We start from the raw sequence: 19,852 nt of genomic DNA on the forward strand, positions 1-19,852 counted from the left end.
TATTTTTTTGAACTTGGGAAATTATAAATAGATTAGTTCAAAATTCTGTACAGGTTTTCTAGTTTGAAAAATGTTAAATTTGAAAATAAGGTTGAAGGCTACATCAATTGTAACGTAAAAATAACCAAAGTGAGAATAATAATAATAATCTGAATAATCCAAATAATTGGAAAGCTCTCAGTAGAAGGGATATTGTAATTTAGATGCCGTATAGCAATTCTGAGTTACAGTATGGCTGCTAGTTTCATTGTATCTTTGAGTAAAAATAATTGAATAAAAGTTATTTTAGTCAACTTTTTTTCTTTTAACTTAAAAAATAAATATAGCGAAAACAATCTATACAAAAATAAAATTAATAAACTGTTGTAACAGAAAGGATTAAATCATTGTGTTAACCCTTAAAAAGTAAATTTTAATGAAACCAAATACACCTGATTTTTTTGGCCATTAAAGGTAGTCTTAGGTACAACAGCTTTGAAGACACCATGCACCAAATAAATAAACTAGAAACATTAAAAAAGGTTGTTAATTGAAATTGTCTAATACAAAAGTCAACCCCAAACACGCTTTCATTCTTTTGCATTTTAGGGGGTTTATAATAATAATGTGGGGTCTTGTCCAGAATCCCCTTTATATTAAAAAACAAAAATAAAAGAAACATCTGTATGATGTGCACACCAATGACCAAACAAAAATATCATATTCCAAAAACTATATGAATTGATCAAGTAGTTTCATTTTTATCAAGAAAATCATTTTTTAAGCGATTAATTGCAGTTTGTAGACATTACAACATAAATCTTGCAATTCTGAATTATCACCATTTAAAAAAGAAAAAAAAAAGAAAAGATTTTCAAAATGATGAATAAGACTGCCGCTCTTCAGCTACTCATTAAATTTGATTTTCTTAAAAAAAAAAAAAAGAAAGAAAACTACTTGATCAATTTACAAGAGTTTTTTGAAGATGATATTTTCACTTTATCATAGACACATAAATCATTCAGATGTTTGTATGTTTTTTTTAATACTGAGCGAGTTCCAGACAAGCACCTAATAAGCTGTATATGTTTAGTCAATACATTATCACCTTCCACCCTCATTTTTAAAAATGAGATTGATCACTAAATAAAATGCGAATTGTAATAGGAAACTTACTGGTGTCACTAAAATAAAAAATAAAAAATTCTGATTTAATCGGTTTCAAAATGAATTGTTGCAAAATCAAATTTTGCTGTCTCATCTTCGTTTTTGTTTTTTTTAGTTTTTGCGTTTTCATTTCATCTTACTGTAATTTGAACACACATCTGATTACAATTTTAAAGAAATTTAAAAAATATTTCATTTAACAACAATCAGTTACAAAAAGAGGAACAATTTCTTATATTACAAGAAATATTAACAGTAAATTATAAAGATTGAAAGTAACCATGAAATTTTCACTCAGTTCTACTAAAAGTAGTAGTGGTGGTAATAATAATAATATTGAAATACATTCTAATGAATGCTTTAAGGGAAATCTTCAGTGATTCACTGCACTTATTACCGATTTCGTGTTTCACATTACATTGGCTTAGACAGCAACCTACACCTGATTCCCACTACACCAGATCATTTCCTTGAAAGCTATTTAAGTGCCGATATTGCAAAAAATCAAGTTCTGAAAATCTATAGCCTTTCTTTTCAACAACACAACAGCAGACATCATGGTGATAGGTTATTTAAAATGGGTCTTAATAGTAATAGTTTTTTTTTAAATAATTAAAATAATTACTGCTAACCATTTCTTTTTTAAACTTTTTAAAAATCTATTTAAAACTATAACCAAACTAGTAGAAATAAAGAAATTTGTTGGGGGAAATTATCTTCAAATCTAACAGAAAGCTATAGTTTCTTAAGTATATTACATTAAGCATGATCACAAAACAAATGAAAACTAAATTATCCTTACATGATGACATTTACAAACAATGTTTCCAATAATTAGATATTGCTTGCCATTCAACAATCTAACAAAGGGAATAACTCGTTACCCAAGCATAGCTCTTCATCAAAGAGCTAAGAGGAGTTCCGACAGTAGGTGATGCGAATGTAAGCATATACCAAACATTCTACTTTTGCTTAATAGTAAGAAGCAAAACTGCTGATTAGTTAGGTTTCAAATCTGTTTTAAACACTGTCTAGCTACACTGAAGGGCCATGATACGATAAAAAACTTTTTTTTTTTTTTTTTTTTAGATCATGTATGTCAAACCTTGGATTACCTCGGAGGGGAGGGGGGGGGGAGATTTGTGCTGTCATGAGGGCTCCACAAAACTAATTGAAATTGTTAAAATAAAATTATTGCAGAATGTCTTGATACAGTATTTTTAATAATTTATTTTTAATAATTTATTTCTATAAAATAAATTATTAAAAAAAAATCATTCAGCTTGATAATAAAATAAGATGACTAAGTTTTATTTACGTTTGTAGATGTTTCTGAAATTTTAATTCATAGGATTATACAAAGAAAAAAAAAGGGAAATTTTAGTTACATCTACCCTATGGATGGGTTCCTGTTTTTTTTTTGTTTGTTTATTGAAATTGATAAAATGCTATCCATATCATTGTTAAGTGCAAAGAAACATTCTGAATAATAAAAAAAGCAAATCATTTTCCAATAAATGGCATGAGTTTGTTTATGCAGTTCAAATCATAAAACTCCAACTTTGGTCATTAACAGAGATGATTACAGTATATTTTACATTTTTAAGGCTAAGTGTTTAATGACATGGACTGAAACCCCAGATATGCTACGTTCAAATCCAGTTCATTCCACAAACACTTTCATCTAACCCACACATGACCTTGTAAATAAGTACAGTACATTTTATGTTGGCCACAAGTATATTTTCACAACCTCATAAGCCAGGTGTTTGACTGCGATGGATAATTATTACTTGTTTAGGATAGATGTTTGGGTGTTGCTTGCCCAATTATGGTCAAACAGTGGCGTATATATAGATGTTACTGGCACCTCACTGGATGCTGAGACTACCTTCTGCTACCTGGGTGATATGTTGAATGCTGGTGATGGTTATAAATGCATAATCATTGTTTGCTGTTGTGGTACTTGATGGTATGGTTTAGAAAGCAGCTGTCAATCTTACATCTAAGCACATTTTCTTCAAGATTCAGCCTGTGTTATCTCTACACATTTTGCATTGCAGTAAGACGTTAAAAGCTTGCTATTGGTGGGATTTGGGATGCTTTGTACACTTGGCATTTTAGGTAGTTTGGTGATGTACAACGTGCTACCTCCCTCCTGCATCAAGTCTATAATACCCCTGGATACCCCCCAGGTACAAAAGAGTATGGTAAATCAAGAAAGAAGTGGTTTGACTGTATCCAACCATGATTAATATCTTTTGGAATCAGACCACAAGGAATGCATATTAGAGACATTATACACCTTTGAGGCCACAACACTAACATTTTTACTAAAAACCAAATGATGACTATATAGTAATTTCATCTCTCAGACCAAATTACTCCTATATCAAAAAACAAAATAAATCTGTATGATGTAAATACTTGTGACAAAGTGAAAATATCATATTCCAAAAACACTTACACTGATCAAGTAGTTTTATTTTAATAAAGAAAATCATTTTGAAGCAATTAATGGAAATTCTCAGGCATGCTGAAATTTTTTTCCAAAATGGCAGACAAGACAGTCACTCTACAAAACTCATGAAATTCGATTTTTTTTTTTATTTAAAAATCAAGCCATTTGATCAATTTAGATGATTTTTTAAAATTATATTTTCATTTTGTCACACATATGTACATCATACAGATTTAAAAAAAAAAAAAAAATAAATTATTTTTTTTAATGAGGTGGGAGGTGTCTGGACAAGAACCAAAATTTGAGATCAAAATATGGATTTTGTTAAATATATGGAAGCAACATTTATTTTAAGAACATGCAATCAAATTAAAAATCCTTTAAGTTGCTGTAGTGCCTTTAAGAAAAGCTACACTTTCGAAAGTTTAATATATTGTTTTTTTTTTTACCTTCATTCTTTGACAGAAGACGAGAAAAAAAGATTTTATTCTCAGTTTGTCTATACAAACTTTATAGAATTGATTGCTTTTCATTTTTAACAGTTAAATGGCGTTTTATTTCTAATTGGGTCAGCAAAAACGTTAAAATTATCCTGGTAGGCAAATTATCTTGGTAGAATGATAACGAAAATAACAATTCTAAAAGAAAATTCTTAAAAAAAAAAAAATAAATAATAATAAAAAAAAATCAAATGAATAAAAATTTAAATAAAATCAGCAATAAAACTTAAGTTATAAGCAAATAAAACACCATGAAATAAATTATGTTTATTATCTACAAAAAGTTTTCTTCAGGTTTTATTTAATTAAAACAATTTAGATTTGTGTAAAAAAAAAAAATTCTTAAATATAAGAGACAACCGAAAATAATTTTTCTTTTTAAAATTAATAATTAAACAAAATATTAGATTTAATATCATATATATTCTATATAGAAAATATGAGACTTTATCATCACTCAACAATATGAGAGAGAGAAAAGAAGTTATTATTTTGATTATGGCAGCTGAAATCAACAATCTTATTCTACAAGGTAAGTTAATTATATTAGTTTTAATTTTTTTTTATCAAGTTCACATAATGAATGTAAAATACTAAATGGTTTCCATATGATTTTGAAGAAGTTGAGTGCATTGAAGAACAAACAGCCGATTCTAAAGATAAGCTGACATTCAGTTGTTATCAACTTATGTTCCATGAAGCAAGCAGATCTATTCAGATCGAGGTTTAAATACAGGAAGGGTCATTTCTGACAGGCCATTTAGTTTGCAATATTGATCTTGCATTTTTCTTTTGAGAAATGCCTGGTTTGCTTGTAGAGCGAGTATGATTTTTTTTTTTAAATTCCATTTTCACCCCAAACAAGGCACAGTGCCACTTTGATATGGGGGCTACTATCGGGGGCATAAGTTGCAGGGATACTATGTAGGCAGTTGAGCAGCAAGATGTCAGTTCACATTACACTTGAACTTCTGCATGTCAGTGCAGTTAGGAAAACAGGAACCCGGAAGGGAGTTCCAAAGTCTAACAGTTCTGGGGGAAGAAACTATTAGAGTAAAAGGCTTTCCTATATCTCGGGATCTGTGTAAGGGTGGGATTTTGCTGCTTGTCAGGTTTGTCGGGGATATTTACGTCAAAGGGGTACAAGGGCCTGTGGTTCGTTGGAGCATTCACCATTAAAATACTTGTAGAACAGGCAGAGGGATACAACATTTCATTGATGGAACAGAGGTTGAAGCTTTAATGACAGTTCAGGACCTATCAGTTTAAAACTGGAAAATTACTGTGAAACCACTTCAGTGATGAGACTTTTTATCCCAAACAAGGCATATTGTCACTTGGATCTTGTTTAACAGGGCACCGTGGAGAGTTAAGCGAGACGTTTGTTTAAACTGTTGCAGATTAGTTCAGCCATGGAAGCAGGAAATGGAAAGAATTTTCCAAAGTCTAGCAGTCCAAGGGAAGAAGGATTTCTGGCATCTTGAGACCTCAACAGTAAAGGAGTGGATTTTGTTGCTTGTCAGGAGTATGTCGAGGGGGCACAAATACTATGAGTTCATCAGAGCACATTCCATTAAAGTACTTGTAGTAGAGGCACAAAGATATAACACTGCGGCAATGGGACAAAAGTTGAGCACAGCTGACAGTGTGGGACCTATTATTTTTTTTTTTAGATTCTTTTTGGACACCGTCTAAAAGAAACTAGTGGTAGATGCACCAGCCCAGATATATTTTAGGATTGATAGAATACTCCAAGCTATGTTAAATCAAGTGAGGTTTGTTAAAGAAAAACAATAACGCCTTTGTTAACTATTTTGTTGACATTCACAAAAATTCTTCAGTAGGTTATTGTGATTTAGTTTACGGCCAATCTTTATTCTATTGCAAAAAAAAAAAAAAAAAAAAAAAGACACCACAGTTCATGTAATTTTGGAAATCCCAATCTAAAAAATTGTTATTTAGATTAATTGGCTGTTTTTATTTCATGTTATTCTTGCATTTTGGTCAGTGTAATTTCTAATCCTCTTCAAGTGCATTTTATCATGGTAATCTATACATAATTTCAAAGGAGACTATTTAATCCATATTTGTAACTTGTTCTACTTCAGTCAGCGATGACTGGGTAAAAGTCAATTTGTAATTGTATCCTTAGCATCGTCTGCACTAAGGATTGAACCATTAACTTCCAAAAATAATTGCCACTTTTATTCGTTGGACAACGGGTTCTTGCAGATGTCCCTGAAGGTTAGAGAGTTGAATCCGAATAATTCAAATTATCAATCCTAATCTGAAAATATTCTAAAACAAAATTCAAATATATTTTGCATGTTTGACATTACTCAAACTTAAAATCAGCCGTTTGTTCGGAAATACTTATTTCCTCCAAAAACATTCAAACCAGTAGTCAACCATTAAATATTTTACATAAGCATCGACCCTTTTTTTTTTGTTTTTTTTTTCTGCACATGGATTCATATAACAGTGAAACATTACTACACAAATCAGTTATGTAAATTAAATACAAAATGTAAATACAAAAGATACAATTATAGAATGTTTTCAAGATAACCACACAAAGCAACAAAGCAATTTAAGAAATTTTCATATTAGTAAATCTTGACGATTACAACAATTTTCATTTCATAAAAAAGTTTTGTTTTTTATTTTTTTATTTGAACTAATTTTAGCTTCAAACATCTTTGTAATTGACATGTTAAAAAAAAAAAAAAAAGAAAAGAAATGCATTTGCGACTCATCCAACTAGAAGAAATATCACTCTTCTGCACTGTATAAGTTCCTAGATGCTGGAAGATTATCTATCCTGATACCTTTTCTCAAATTGCTTGCATTCGGAATTCCCTCTCTGCTCTCCTGACTATCATCATTATTATATTCAGTTTAACATCTGTTTTACACGCTAGCAAGTGTTGGATGGTTCTAAGAAATCAACTTTCAAACAAACTAATACATGGTCAAATTTTTTTTCATTCCTGTTTATCACTTATGTTTATCTTGGCCTTCCCTTGTGGCCTGAACCTGCTATCTCAACTGTTCTACATTTACTAACTCAATAACTGACCTATTCTTACAAGGTTGCCATATGATCAAAGTCAAGTTTACTCTTCTGCACACCTCTCCCTATACTCTTTTGATTTAATTTTCCTCTGAGGTCATCAGATCTAAGCCAGTCTTGAAGAGATACATTACCCATCCATCGTATCATTCTCATATCATTTTTCTCCAGGCGGCGCATGATCCCAACCTTTACTAATCCAATTTCACTTCAATACATCATCACACAAGATAAACATGTCTGATAGACTATTCCCTTCGTCAACTGTGGTAACAAATTCCCTGAACTTCATCAATTGTTAACTTTTACAATTACACTAGCACCTGCACCAGAAAGTTAAATGTAATGTAAACAAACATCCCTATCACAGTTGCCTCTTATACTTCATATACCTTGTTTAGGCCAGACAAATACATTATATATATATATATATATATTTATTATAAAAGCTACTTCTTAAGATAATTTTCAGTAATTACAGTAAATTCTCTTCTAATTTTATGTCGTGCAACTTATTGCGTGTAAAAAAATTAAATTTTAGTGAATAAGCTTTTTTTCTTTTTTTTTTTTAATTCTAAATATTAAAAATTTTCTCTAAAGTAGCATTTATTTGACAAGAGAAAATAAATCTCACAAATTCATGACTTAATCTTCAAAATGGCTAAACTGATATTCTCTAATTTTTTTTAAAGAATGAGGTTACCCATAATTATCTTTTTTTTCTTAATTTGTACTAGTAAAAAAACTAACACACCTAATATTTGTGAAGTCTTGTTTTTACTCAAGAAAATTATATCAATCACGATATGTATGATTGTTCGAGACAAATGCCAACTGTCAATTAGTGATCCTATATGAAGACAGGCTGACAACTAGATGTTCTGCATCAAGGATACAGGAAAATATTATCCATGTATCTCTAAGATGCCAGGTAACTTTTTTCTTAGGGGGAAAAAAAAATTCACATAAAAATAAAAACAATGCACAAAGACAAACCCACCAAAAGTGTGGGTTCTTTTTGATTTTTCTTTCCCTTGCCAAGTCAAGCCAATTATTTTCATTCTAACTGAACAATTTTGTTACAAGGACCAGGGAAATACATTTTTGGTCGTACATACAGCTGGGTGTAAACAAGGATTCTCAGAAACTTGTTCAAAAAGCATCAACATCACATTATATATATATATATATATATATATATATATATATATAAAGTAATAAAAAGTTTGAAGCTAAAAAGTTCAAATCATTAAAAATAAATCAAAATGAAATGAGGACTGACATTATAGTTAAGATTTACTATTAAAACAAACTTTTTTTTACTAAAGAAAAACTAATACTGAGAACTGATAGAGAGTATATGTTAAGGTAGTGAAAAATGTTGTCATTGAAGACATTACTCTGAACAACCATCACAATCATAATACTCAAGACAAACGATAGAGAAACATGAAAATTATTAACTACATGATTCAGGTCTGCAATTGGGAAATGGTTAAGTTATGCAACACAGCACATGACGAGAGTGTTAAGCATTTATTTGATACATCTTGCTTCAATGACTCCCAAAACATTTAAAACACACACACATCTATATGATATCTATATACTTATGGAGCTTGTTGTGTCTTTTGTTGCCTATTAATGGTAACACTTTGAGAAAGAAACGTATATTTACTTGTCACAGGAGGAATAGCAATAGCTATTGAATGCTTATGTTTGGCAGCAGCAGTCATAACTGATGGCTTCTGCTGCGCCATCAACTAATGCCAAAGTAAATAAATTATATATTTGATAAATAATGATTCAACAGTATAAATAAATAAATTTTGTCATTGTGAATCCAAGCTACGAGATTCAAAGATTGGACTGTCTCAAGATTATATGCAAGGATGTGAAATAATAGTATTAAAAATCTTTTTATACAAGTATATATATATATATATATATATATATATATATATATATATATATATATATATCCTCTTTTTTGCACCTGTTTGAAAGTTTTTTTTTAATTTTGAGATATGCATGATAAATCAAAAATTAGGGTGTGGTCATTAGCATTGTGTAACTACGGATAACTTCACCGGCAATAAATTCCGGGGGCATCATCCTACATCTAATCCACTGATTTATATACATATTATAGAAAACACTGAAATTGACTGCCTGATAATTAATTTTAATTCATTTTGTTCGATTATCCATTGTTTCACAATTATTAACGCGTCACATCCACTGATTTTGATAAGTTATGTCTTCACCAAGTGGTTATTCCTACAGTCTAAATTTAAAACATGACTAAAAGAGTTTTCAAGTCATTCAATAAAAAAAATATTTTCTTTAGTTTGTTACACACCAGTTTGAAATAGCATCAGCATCCGACCTTCATGGTCAAATTGCATTTTAATAGATGTGATACACTTATGTTAAATTACATTTTTTCCAGTCAGTTACATTTATTTTTGAAATAACATCTTCATTGGTTTGTGGTATGTCTCACAAAAGGGATATATTTCTTTGGGGTAGTTGAGTGATCTTTGCTACAGTATTCAAGTAATAATCTAAGTAAATTGCCAGACAGAACAGATGTTTGTGGTCGAAGCTGGTAATATGCTTAAGTGTGAGGCTTTCAGCATATCTTTTGACATCACTCCTAAGCTAGCCTACCAGTATTGATGACTTAACAAACCAATTATATTCTTGTGAGGAAGGGTCTGGATGTACTCATATTCATTATATCAGTTACATTTAAATTTCCAATTTTTTTATTCATTTGTTACACTCAAGTTTGAAATAATCCAGTCATCAGTCCACTACACCTATTAAAAACCCATATTTAATATGACATTTCAAGAATATTTCTTGTCGTTTTATAGGGAAGCCATTTTATCTAACATGGCAAACCATTTTTTTGGAGCAAAGAAGCAAACAATTTAAAAAAGTCAAATTAAAAGTTAACCCGAACAAGTCATGTGCTGTTTTATGCTGCGCAAGTGTAACCATTAGGCCATATGTAGTGTGTGTATGTGTATGTGTCTGTATGTGTACATGTATGTGTAAATATACACAAGTCAGGAATAGGAATACAAACAATGATCATAAAAGGTTCTTGCCAACCTGTGTAAAGTGTCAGGTTGGGTTTTCACCTGCCCACAGCTCTGGTTGTTTAACCTGCAGATTACACAGGAAAAATTATCCATCACTGTACAATGTATAATGACAAACAACAACAGCAGCAGCACAGGAAAAAATAATAATAATTTATAGATATTTATATATTTTAGAAAAAGTAAAAAAAAAAACGGCAAACACTTCCAAATCCAAAGAATCAAAAAGAAAATAAAAGAAAAGAAATGGAACACAAAAAAAATGATTAAAAAAAAATATAATGTTAACGATGTTGACAGCGTTAAAAAGGGACACATCAACACGCTGAAATACAGGAACAATAAACTTAAAATTTCTCCTCGCACTTTCTAAACTAAATCTACCAAACAATTTTAGGGGGGGGGGTTATTTTTTAAAAAAGTATCTACTCAAATAAAAATGAAACAAGTATCAAAGATGTTAAGGAATAAGATTTCAAAAGTAATAAGAGAATGAATTTAAAGTACATTTTTCAGGGTCTGACGAAATATCGAAGAGATTTTTTTTTTTTATCTATATTTTATAAGGCATTTCAGGTCATTAAAAAAAAAAAAAAAAAAAAAAAAAAAAAAAAACTTATGTGAGGAATTATTCAGAATATAACTGAATTTGATTATTCTAAAAATTTGTTTTCTAGTTGGATTATTTGAACCATGATTTCCATCTTCGTTGTAATTTTCATAATATTTCAGTTGATGTAACCTCTAGCCATCTTTAAGTGCATGGTTTCAAACCCAAGAGCCTTCTAGTTCTAGACTTTGACAAACATTCTTAACATTCCTTGACCTTTCGTCCATGTAAAAAGTGTAGTAGCTGTTCTTTATTGTACACCTTATCTTGTCTGTTATTAGCCAGTGAAGAAGAACTCCTTGACTGGAGCAATTTTAATTTTTATCCAAACCCAAAGTGCTCCTTTTTAGGAAGCTGGATTTTTCCACATAAAAAAACAAGACAAAAAAAAAAAAAATTGTGTACATCCTTGTAGGGAGGAAAATAGAGACAATTCTCAAGTTCTAAACTATGAACTTGAAGCAGATCAAAAGCTTACATGAGCTGAAATGTGAATATGACAACCAAGATGAGAATAGTAGTCTTAATAATCCAAATTACTGATTAAAAAAAAAAAAAAATGCAGAAACATTTTCAAATTTCTCTACAACAGAAATGATGTTCATTTTATGCCATATTAAAATTAGCATATGATGGTTGATAATTATTAATTCAAAAGCACAAAGTGAGATGCATTTAATATTCAGTTGTGTCTCCTCCAACCCCAAAACTGGAAGCGTTATGATCACTGGCAACAAAAAGTGCAGTTCTTGTTTAGAATTTCCCCTATATTAAAGAAAAGTCCATATGATGTATGTACTCATGATGAAATGAAAATATATTCCAAAATCATGTAAATTTATCAAGTAGTTCTATTTTTAAATAATAAAAACAAATTCATGAATAAGTGAAGAACTGCTATCTTATCTGCCATTTTAGAAGCAATCTATAAGAAAAAAAAAAAAAAAAAAAAAAAAAAAAAAAAAAGGGGGGGGGATAACTCAATAATTCATACTAGATTTATGTTGTAATGCCTACAAATTTCCATGAATCACTTAAAAATGATTTTCTTTATAAAAAATAAAACTACTTGATCAATTTACATGATTTTTATTTATAATTTTTGTTTTGCACGGGTATTTAAATCATATAGATTTTTCTTTTGTTTTTTTAACATAAGAGAATTCAGGACAAGGACCAAAAGTGCTCAGCCACAAAAAACTTTACAAAATCATAAAATAGTTGGAGGTAGGTGGGGAGGTACGAATGAAAGAACAGATCACAAGACGATGAAAGAATTCAGATTTTTAAATGAAAAAAAAAAAAAATTTTTTTTTTAGGGAGGCAAAGTTTTGAGGTGAAAGCTCTTGAGTCAAGAAAACTTTGTTGTAATAAAAAAAATTACTAATTTGTTTATTTTTCTATTTGCCATATCAAAATCTTACAGAAAAGAATGATTTAAAATAATTTTAAAATGGACTGAATTCAAGGTCATCTCTATAACAGGACCAGAGATCTAACATTTGAAAAAGGTAAAATTTCAATGTAGTTAGCAGATATCTAACTGCTAACACTTCACTCCAGCGACATATCTAGAATGGTATTTCTTAAACAAAAGCTGTCAATATGGAAAGAAAATTATAAACATTATTTTCTTAGAATATATAAAACAAAAATTCACATATGAAACAAGTCAGAAAAAATTTTTTTTTTTCTTTTAGAAATTACCAAGTTATTCAATGAAAAAAAAAAAATCTTGAAAGAAAATATCTTGAAGAAAAAAATAAAAATAAAGCTGTCAATATAAAAAGAAAATCTTAATGATTGACATAAAAGTTAGACAAGATATAGAACTCACAAATTTGTGTCATGACATTAAAACAGTACGACTAGGTTTCTTAACTTTTGAGATGAAAATTGATAATCTGTATTATTTGGATTATTCATACAATTGCGCTCATAACGTTTCTGAATTTTTGAGATGAGGATTGGTTATTCGTATTTGGATTCATCGAACTACTGTTTTCATCTTGAATGTGATTTTCATGTTTTGGTTGGTGTAACCTCCAACTTTCCTCAGGTCTATCTTGTCATAAATAAATAGTGATATTTACAAATAGAAATAAAAATAAGTTTAAGGCTCCTAAAATTCATACTAGAATTGTTTGCAAGGATCTGTGGTGCAGTGGTTAGAATACTTGGAAAAATCAATTGTAAAAGTGATATTCTCCTGAGGTTTGAAGGTTCAAGTCTCAGTATGAGCAACCGAAAAATACAATTGCAAATTATTAGAACTTGATGGAACAAGAGCATGCTGCTCCCGTGAAATAAATAAAGGGTTTTGTTCAAAATTTCGTCCAAATTCCCCAGTTTGACAAGATACACCTGAAGAAGATTACATCGACCGAAGCATTGTTAAAATCACACTCAAGATGAGAATATAAATACTGTTCTCATCTTTAGTGTTATTTTCAATGTTTCAGTTGATTACCCTGGAGGACTCTAAGAAGCAGCAACTGAGCAACAATAAAATTTAACATATGGGAATCATTAATTCATTAGTTTTTATATATATATATATATATATATATATATATATATATGTGATAAGCAATAAAATTGTACATCTAAAAACAAAAGTAGATTTAAAGTTCCCAAAATTCATACTAATGGATAAAATACTTGCTAAAACTACTTGTTATAAGCTACATTCTTCTGAATATTGATAATTTAATCCTTAGTATGATATTAATACAATTGTGAATTACTTAGGATTTCTGGTTGGTTATGACTGATGGAATAAGAGCATGCTACCCCCATGGATTAAATATAGGGTTCCGTCAAAAATTCTGTGCAGATTCCCAGAGTTTGAAAAGTAAACCTGAAAAAGAGGTTACATTGATCGAAATGTGAAAATAACTAGAGATGAGAACAGTAGTTCAAATCATTTAAATAATATGGACTATGAATTACTGTTTTAATTTCTTTAAATTAATAGAAAAAAAAAAAAAAGTTTTCAACAAAATTTAATTTTGACTTTTTCAAGTCTGTTCAAAGTTATAATTCAAATATAATACAAAACTTACGCTGAAACAAATTAAATGGGCTAGAATTTCCTTTAAGAATTTTCTTGTAACAATGTGAGCAAAGTGTTATCTTCTGAATAGAAATTTAGCATCCAGAAATGCCTTCCAAATGTTATATCATTGGCCTGTTTTAGGGGATGACCTTGGTTGAATTGAAACGTTTGTAGCCATCAAATAATTTTCATAGCGGACTAAAAGTGCTGATTGGTAACATTAAAAAGAATTAGTTAAATAACTTTTTGTTTTTTTTTTAAACTCGTGCTCTTTAACCCCAAAAATGCAGTATTTCTGTTCCACTTGTTTGTTTATTTTTGTAGAACAGGATTATATTACTTTGTTCTAAAAAAAAAAAAAAAAAATAAGAAAGCAAAAACAATATTTCTCAAACGAAAAAAAAAAAAAAACATTTTCTAAGAATTATGCTTGTTCAACAAGATAACATCCTTTGATGAAATCACATCAAGAAAAAAAAGTGAAACATTTATATTTCAGACTTTTTCAACAAAACAAACAACATTCAATGACTCAAGAGCTCTAGAAATCATGGCATGCGGTACATAAGAGTTTTTTCTAGGGAAAGAGGAGACAAGGTTTGATTAGCTTTAATAAGCTTAGGGCTCACACTTAAAAAAAATTAACACAAAGAAAAAAAAATTATCTTATTAACACATTATACTAAAAATACATAAACATACTTTTAGCTATTAAAAATATCAAACAGTTAAAATATTCATTCAGCATATAAAAAGATTACAATTTTATAAATAGTATCAAAGAGAATTTGAACTCATTTCAGCGTGTGATCTATGAACAGAACGTAATCTGAAAAAAAAAAAAAAGTGCTCTACAATAATAGTTATAAGAAATTAAAAAAAAAATGGAAGTAGGTTTTATTACTAGCAAAAATACCCGAGATTGTCCTGGCTAAAAAAATAGAAAACTTAAAAAAAAAAAAAAAAAAAAAAAAATGTATTTCTCCTTTTTATTTGTAATGGAACTATCTCTAGACAAGTTATACCACTATGTGAGGAGCTAAAAAAACCCAACTACTTGAAGGTCAAAAACATTAAGCATTAGATGGATAGATTTTGACACCCCCCCCCAAAAAAAAAACAGCAATTTTTCCCCCTTTGTAAGAAGCGTTGCTTATGGCACATGAGGACTAAAGGACAAAATAAAGAGCGAAAGCTAGAAGGCTGCCGAAATTAAACCTATGGTTCACTTTCTATTCTACTTTGTTACTCCTTGAACACCCGATCCCTTCCCTGTCTCATTCAAATGAAGATTAATTCAATATAATAAAGAAAAACAAAGTCATTGACAGCTGACCTAGTTTGCAGGAAAAAAATTAATCTTTTTTGGAGGGAAAAATTCACTCATTTTGTCTGTCAATCACAAAACAAATGTAGCCTTTTCCTTTTTTTTTTATTTAAAAAAAAAAAATAAATAAATAAATAAGACTCAGCTTGTGATCATGTGGAATTGAAATATGTTAATTTTGCAATTATCTTATGTAGTTCTGTGTTTATTTCAGACACATACATGAGAAAAGACAACTTTTTTTAAAACAAATTACCCCGTCAAATACCATTCATGAAATCATTAATAAAATTCACAATCTTTTCTGTAACTTGTTTCTATTCTATGCTGTCTAGTGGTAACACAAATCCCACAATATTATTGTACCATCTTTGAATAAACCAGAGAATTCATTTCGAGTTCAAAGGCCAAGGAAGTGTATTTTAATTCAAGCTTCATGTTAAACACAATATTGACATCAGATGAAATTAAGAAAATGACTTTCTTTTGCACAATACCATCAATACAATAAAAGGAGTGGGAGGTGATAGCATATGTACAAACATGAAATTGTCTTAATGTATTAAACAAATTATAAAGATTTATCCCCCCTCCCCCAAGATAATGCCTATGAAAACAATCTTCAAACTATTCCTGAACTGAAGAGGGCTGTTACAGCCCAAATTAAGGCTGTGTCAAGAGAGTAGAACTTTTAGTTCGTATCCATGAATTGCCCCAATTTAAAAAAAAAAAAAAAAGTATGACAAAACAGAAAATTTATTCCAAAAATCATGTAAATTTATCAAGTAGTTCCATTTTTATAAAGAAAATGATTTTTAAGCGATTAATGGGAATTTGTAGGCAACGTACAATATAAATATAGTATGAATTATCTCCCTTTATTTCTTGAATTTTTCTTTTCAAAATGATAGGGGAGACTTAGTTCTTGGGTACTGAAAATTTAATTTTCTCATTTAAAAAATAAAACTACTTGATCGATTTACATGATTTTTAGAATATGATATTTTCGTTTTGTCACAGCTGCATATATCAGATTTTTCTTTATTTTTGCTGTTAATATATGGAGAATCCTGAGTAAGAACCAAACTTAGTATAATAATCTCACAACGCAATAATTCATGCAATCATCTTAAAAACATTTTGTATTCACCTACATACATTTAATTTCAAATGCAAACATCAGTGGCAATTACACATTTTGATCAGATTCTTAAATGTTGATCACACGCTGAAGTCGCACCCAAAATAAAAATTGTTAAATGCAATTAACACTCGCCTTAGAATTTAAAGTACTTAGATCTATTAAAAAACATCAATGTAAACAAAATTTGTAACAACTTAAAATAAAAATCCATGCATACGAAGGGTGGGAGACACATTGGCCAATTATCTATTTTTTAAGTAGATTCTTTTAAGCAAACATGTCGGTGCTTGTGCCGTGTGAGATTCCAAATAAATTTATTTCAGGTAAAAACACGATTAAGTACCAACGCGTTTTTGCAAAATACGTATAAATTCCAAAAAATTACTAAAAATGATCGTGTAGAGAAACTATTACAAGTAAAAATAAAATTTTCCGAATTATAGAATTTTATCATATTGTTAATGTTGAAGAGTTCTTGTAATCCAAGGGAGGTAACTGCAATCTATGTTTTTGACAAACCTGCCATTTCAAAATAGGAAGTGGCTGGCTGCTAATATCTATCTTTTGTAAAAAAATAGTTCAAGCAGATCTACATATTTTTTTCATCTTTATTAATTTCGACATGACACGTAATATACATAGTGTTTTTACCTAAATGTATTTTTGAAGTCTCATATTGTACAAGTAGCAAAATGAACAAGTAAATAGAAATAAGATTAAGATTAAGCCAATTTTATGTGAACTCGAAAAATATTTTTTTTTAAATAACTAATTAACAATATTAAAAGTTTATTCATTCACCGACTAAAAAATGAGAAAAAAAAAGAAAAAAAAAAAATTTCATGAACTGCAAATACAGTGCTTTAACATGAACAAAATAAAGTTGGCTCTTGTTTAGAATTCCCAGTTTAAAAATAAAAAGTAAAAAATTTGTATGATGTATGTATCCATGATAAAATGAAAATATCATATTCCAAAAATCATGGAAATTAATCAAGTAATTTATTTTTATAAAGAAATCAAATTTTATGAGTAATTGAGAAATGGCAGTCTTGCCACCGATTTTTTTTTTTTTTAATCTTTACAAACAAAGGAGATAACTCAATTCATAATTACTAGATTTATGTTGTAATAATGCCTAGGAATTTCCAAATAATCACTTAAAAATAATTTTCTTGTTAAAAAACAACTTTCATTTCATCACTGGCATGTAAAACATGCAGATTTTTCTTTGTTATATATATTTTTTTTTTAAATGTACAGAGGATTTTGGACAATAACCAAAATGTTTAGATTAATTGACCAAAACACCCACACCCTATATATACATATGAACAGAAGATAATTAAAATAGATTAAACAAAAATAATGTTTTAAATATTAAAAAATATATAACACATACACACAAGTGCATGCATACAAAAACAATCAACCATAATATGCTTTGTGCTGCGGTTTCAATATCTTTATAATTATTATTACATATATACAAATAGCACCTAACACTAAGGGAGACAATTCAGTTAAATATGATAGCATGAGAAACTGCTTCAATTGCATGTTTCGTTGAACAGCAGAGATAATTTGTTTCTCTTGTGATCTACCTTTTCCATTTGGCAGGCCAATATTTGAACGTACCGTTCGAATACAAAAAGAAATTTCCCATAACCGAACATTTTGATTTTTAAAAAATTTTCTTCCTTTGAAGATTGTACCTATTTACAATGCCTCCCCACAGGACAGAGTTAGACACCAGGATCGTTTTTTTAACGTGGAGAAAAGGTACAAAAATAAAAAATTGTCTCAGTCGTGAAGGACTGCTCCTCCACTGAAAGAGAACAAGAAATGGAAGTGCAGCATCTGAAGAACAGATACTACATTTTGATCTTGACCAAAAGGTCAATAACACTGGGTATGGGGCAGCCAAACCAGCTGCCAACATTGCCCTGCTTTTTATTGAAACCAACAAGAGCTCTTTTTAGTATCTTCGTTAGTGTTTAGGCACGTGATGAATAAAAAAAATTGTGTTTATGAAACAAGAGAAACAAATGGGAATTATCCCTGCTGTTCAACGAAACATGAGAAAAAATGCTGTCCAAATATATTTAAGGTTGGAATCGTCTGTGATGGCTTGAAGTCAAATAGCAATAAACATCTGTGCCTAAACCTAAACGTAGATTCCATGAACAAAGCTTCTTTCTTAGAACTGCACGCCTGTGGAATTGTCTTCCGTTTTCCTGCTGACTACAATATGGTTGTGTTCAAGTCTAAAGTAAATAAGCTCTTGATGAGCCGTTCCATATAAGTTATTAAATTTACCAAATTTTCATTACTAATGATTACTATATTGACCAATTTCTACTGTAAACTCTTTAACCCTTATCCTTGAGTGGCCTCTGGGCCTTGATAATGTGGTGATGCCTTTGTAAAAAAAAAAAAAAAAAAAAAAAAACAATGAATCTAATTCTGATGAGTATGATGCAAATAATTCATTATTTAAAAGGAAATAGATTTCATTGTGATATAAAAAGTTTGCAAATATATATTTCGATCCTGGCTTGAGGTAGTTGCTTGTCTAGCTGCCCTGGTGAGCTGTGAAACAGCAAAAGAGTACTGTATGTGGATGACTATATATATATATATATATATATATATGTTCTTTTTTGGTATACTTGATTTATTGGTTCAAAGAAATCAACAGTTCTTTCATTTTTGATGAAATGGAAACTCTAGTCCTAAAATAATATATATATAAAAAAAAAACAAAAAAAAAAACTAACAACATTGTATTTGAAATATTAAAGGGTCTGCACACTTCCCAGTCCTGTGCCTCATTGTGACAGTTAAATAACAGATGAAGTAAATGATATGAGAATTTAATAAAAACTCATAAATTGTCCAACGTGTGTGGATGTGTGTCTAGTAATAGAAATGGAGAAATGAGCAAAAATGAACCAGAAAATACTTAGTGTTCCAGAGAGAAGCTGTAGATGGTTGGATAGTGATGAAAAAAGTTGATTATTATTAAAGGAGATACATATATCAAACCTGGCAGATGTGCAACTGGAGTGAACTACTGGCGATAAATATTTACAAATCACAATTAAAAATTAGCAGGACATTTGGAAAAAGATCTTTAAAAAAATCTCAGAAGTTCTAAGTTTTGATTCTCTAAAATCTAAGTGAAAATATTTAATAAAACCAAATATTTATACAATCACATAGGTTCAATATATTTCACTTTATTTAATTTTATCTTATAGAATGAAACTGGCTAAAACTTATTTTTCTGTAAATTTTTAAAATGAAAACAAAATTTAGATAAAATATTTGTAAGTAATGCTGAAACTATGCTGAAACCCATTTTACTCTAATTTTGGTGATGGAAATAGAATTGGTTCTTGTTCAGAATCCTCTTGT

General features: G+C 29.5%; 1 protein-coding gene across 23 annotated transcripts in view; it reads right to left on the minus strand.

The window, feature by feature from the left end:
• LOC145261098 (uncharacterized) overlaps positions 1-19,852 on the minus strand; it is a 446,786-nt gene that overhangs the window by 138,111 nt on the left and 288,823 nt on the right. For 19 of the 23 annotated variants that reach the window (XR_013864412.1, XR_013864410.1, XR_013864411.1 and 16 more), the window contains one exon: positions 10,304-10,357. The exons of the other annotated variants lie outside the window; for them this stretch is intronic. Coding sequence is in view for 16 of the 19 variants with exons in the window: in XM_080119315.1 (XP_079975441.1) it covers positions 10,304-10,357 (54 nt within the window). In the remaining 3 variants the exon portion in view is untranslated. The remainder of the gene's footprint in view (positions 1-10,303; positions 10,358-19,852) is intronic. 23 annotated transcript variants of the gene reach the window in all.

This window comes from Euprymna scolopes, chromosome 37, assembly GCF_053919585.1.
Source record: "Euprymna scolopes isolate OS-2025 chromosome 37, ASM5391958v1, whole genome shotgun sequence".
In the NCBI taxonomy this organism is placed as follows: Eukaryota; Metazoa; Mollusca; class Cephalopoda; order Sepiida; family Sepiolidae; genus Euprymna; species Euprymna scolopes.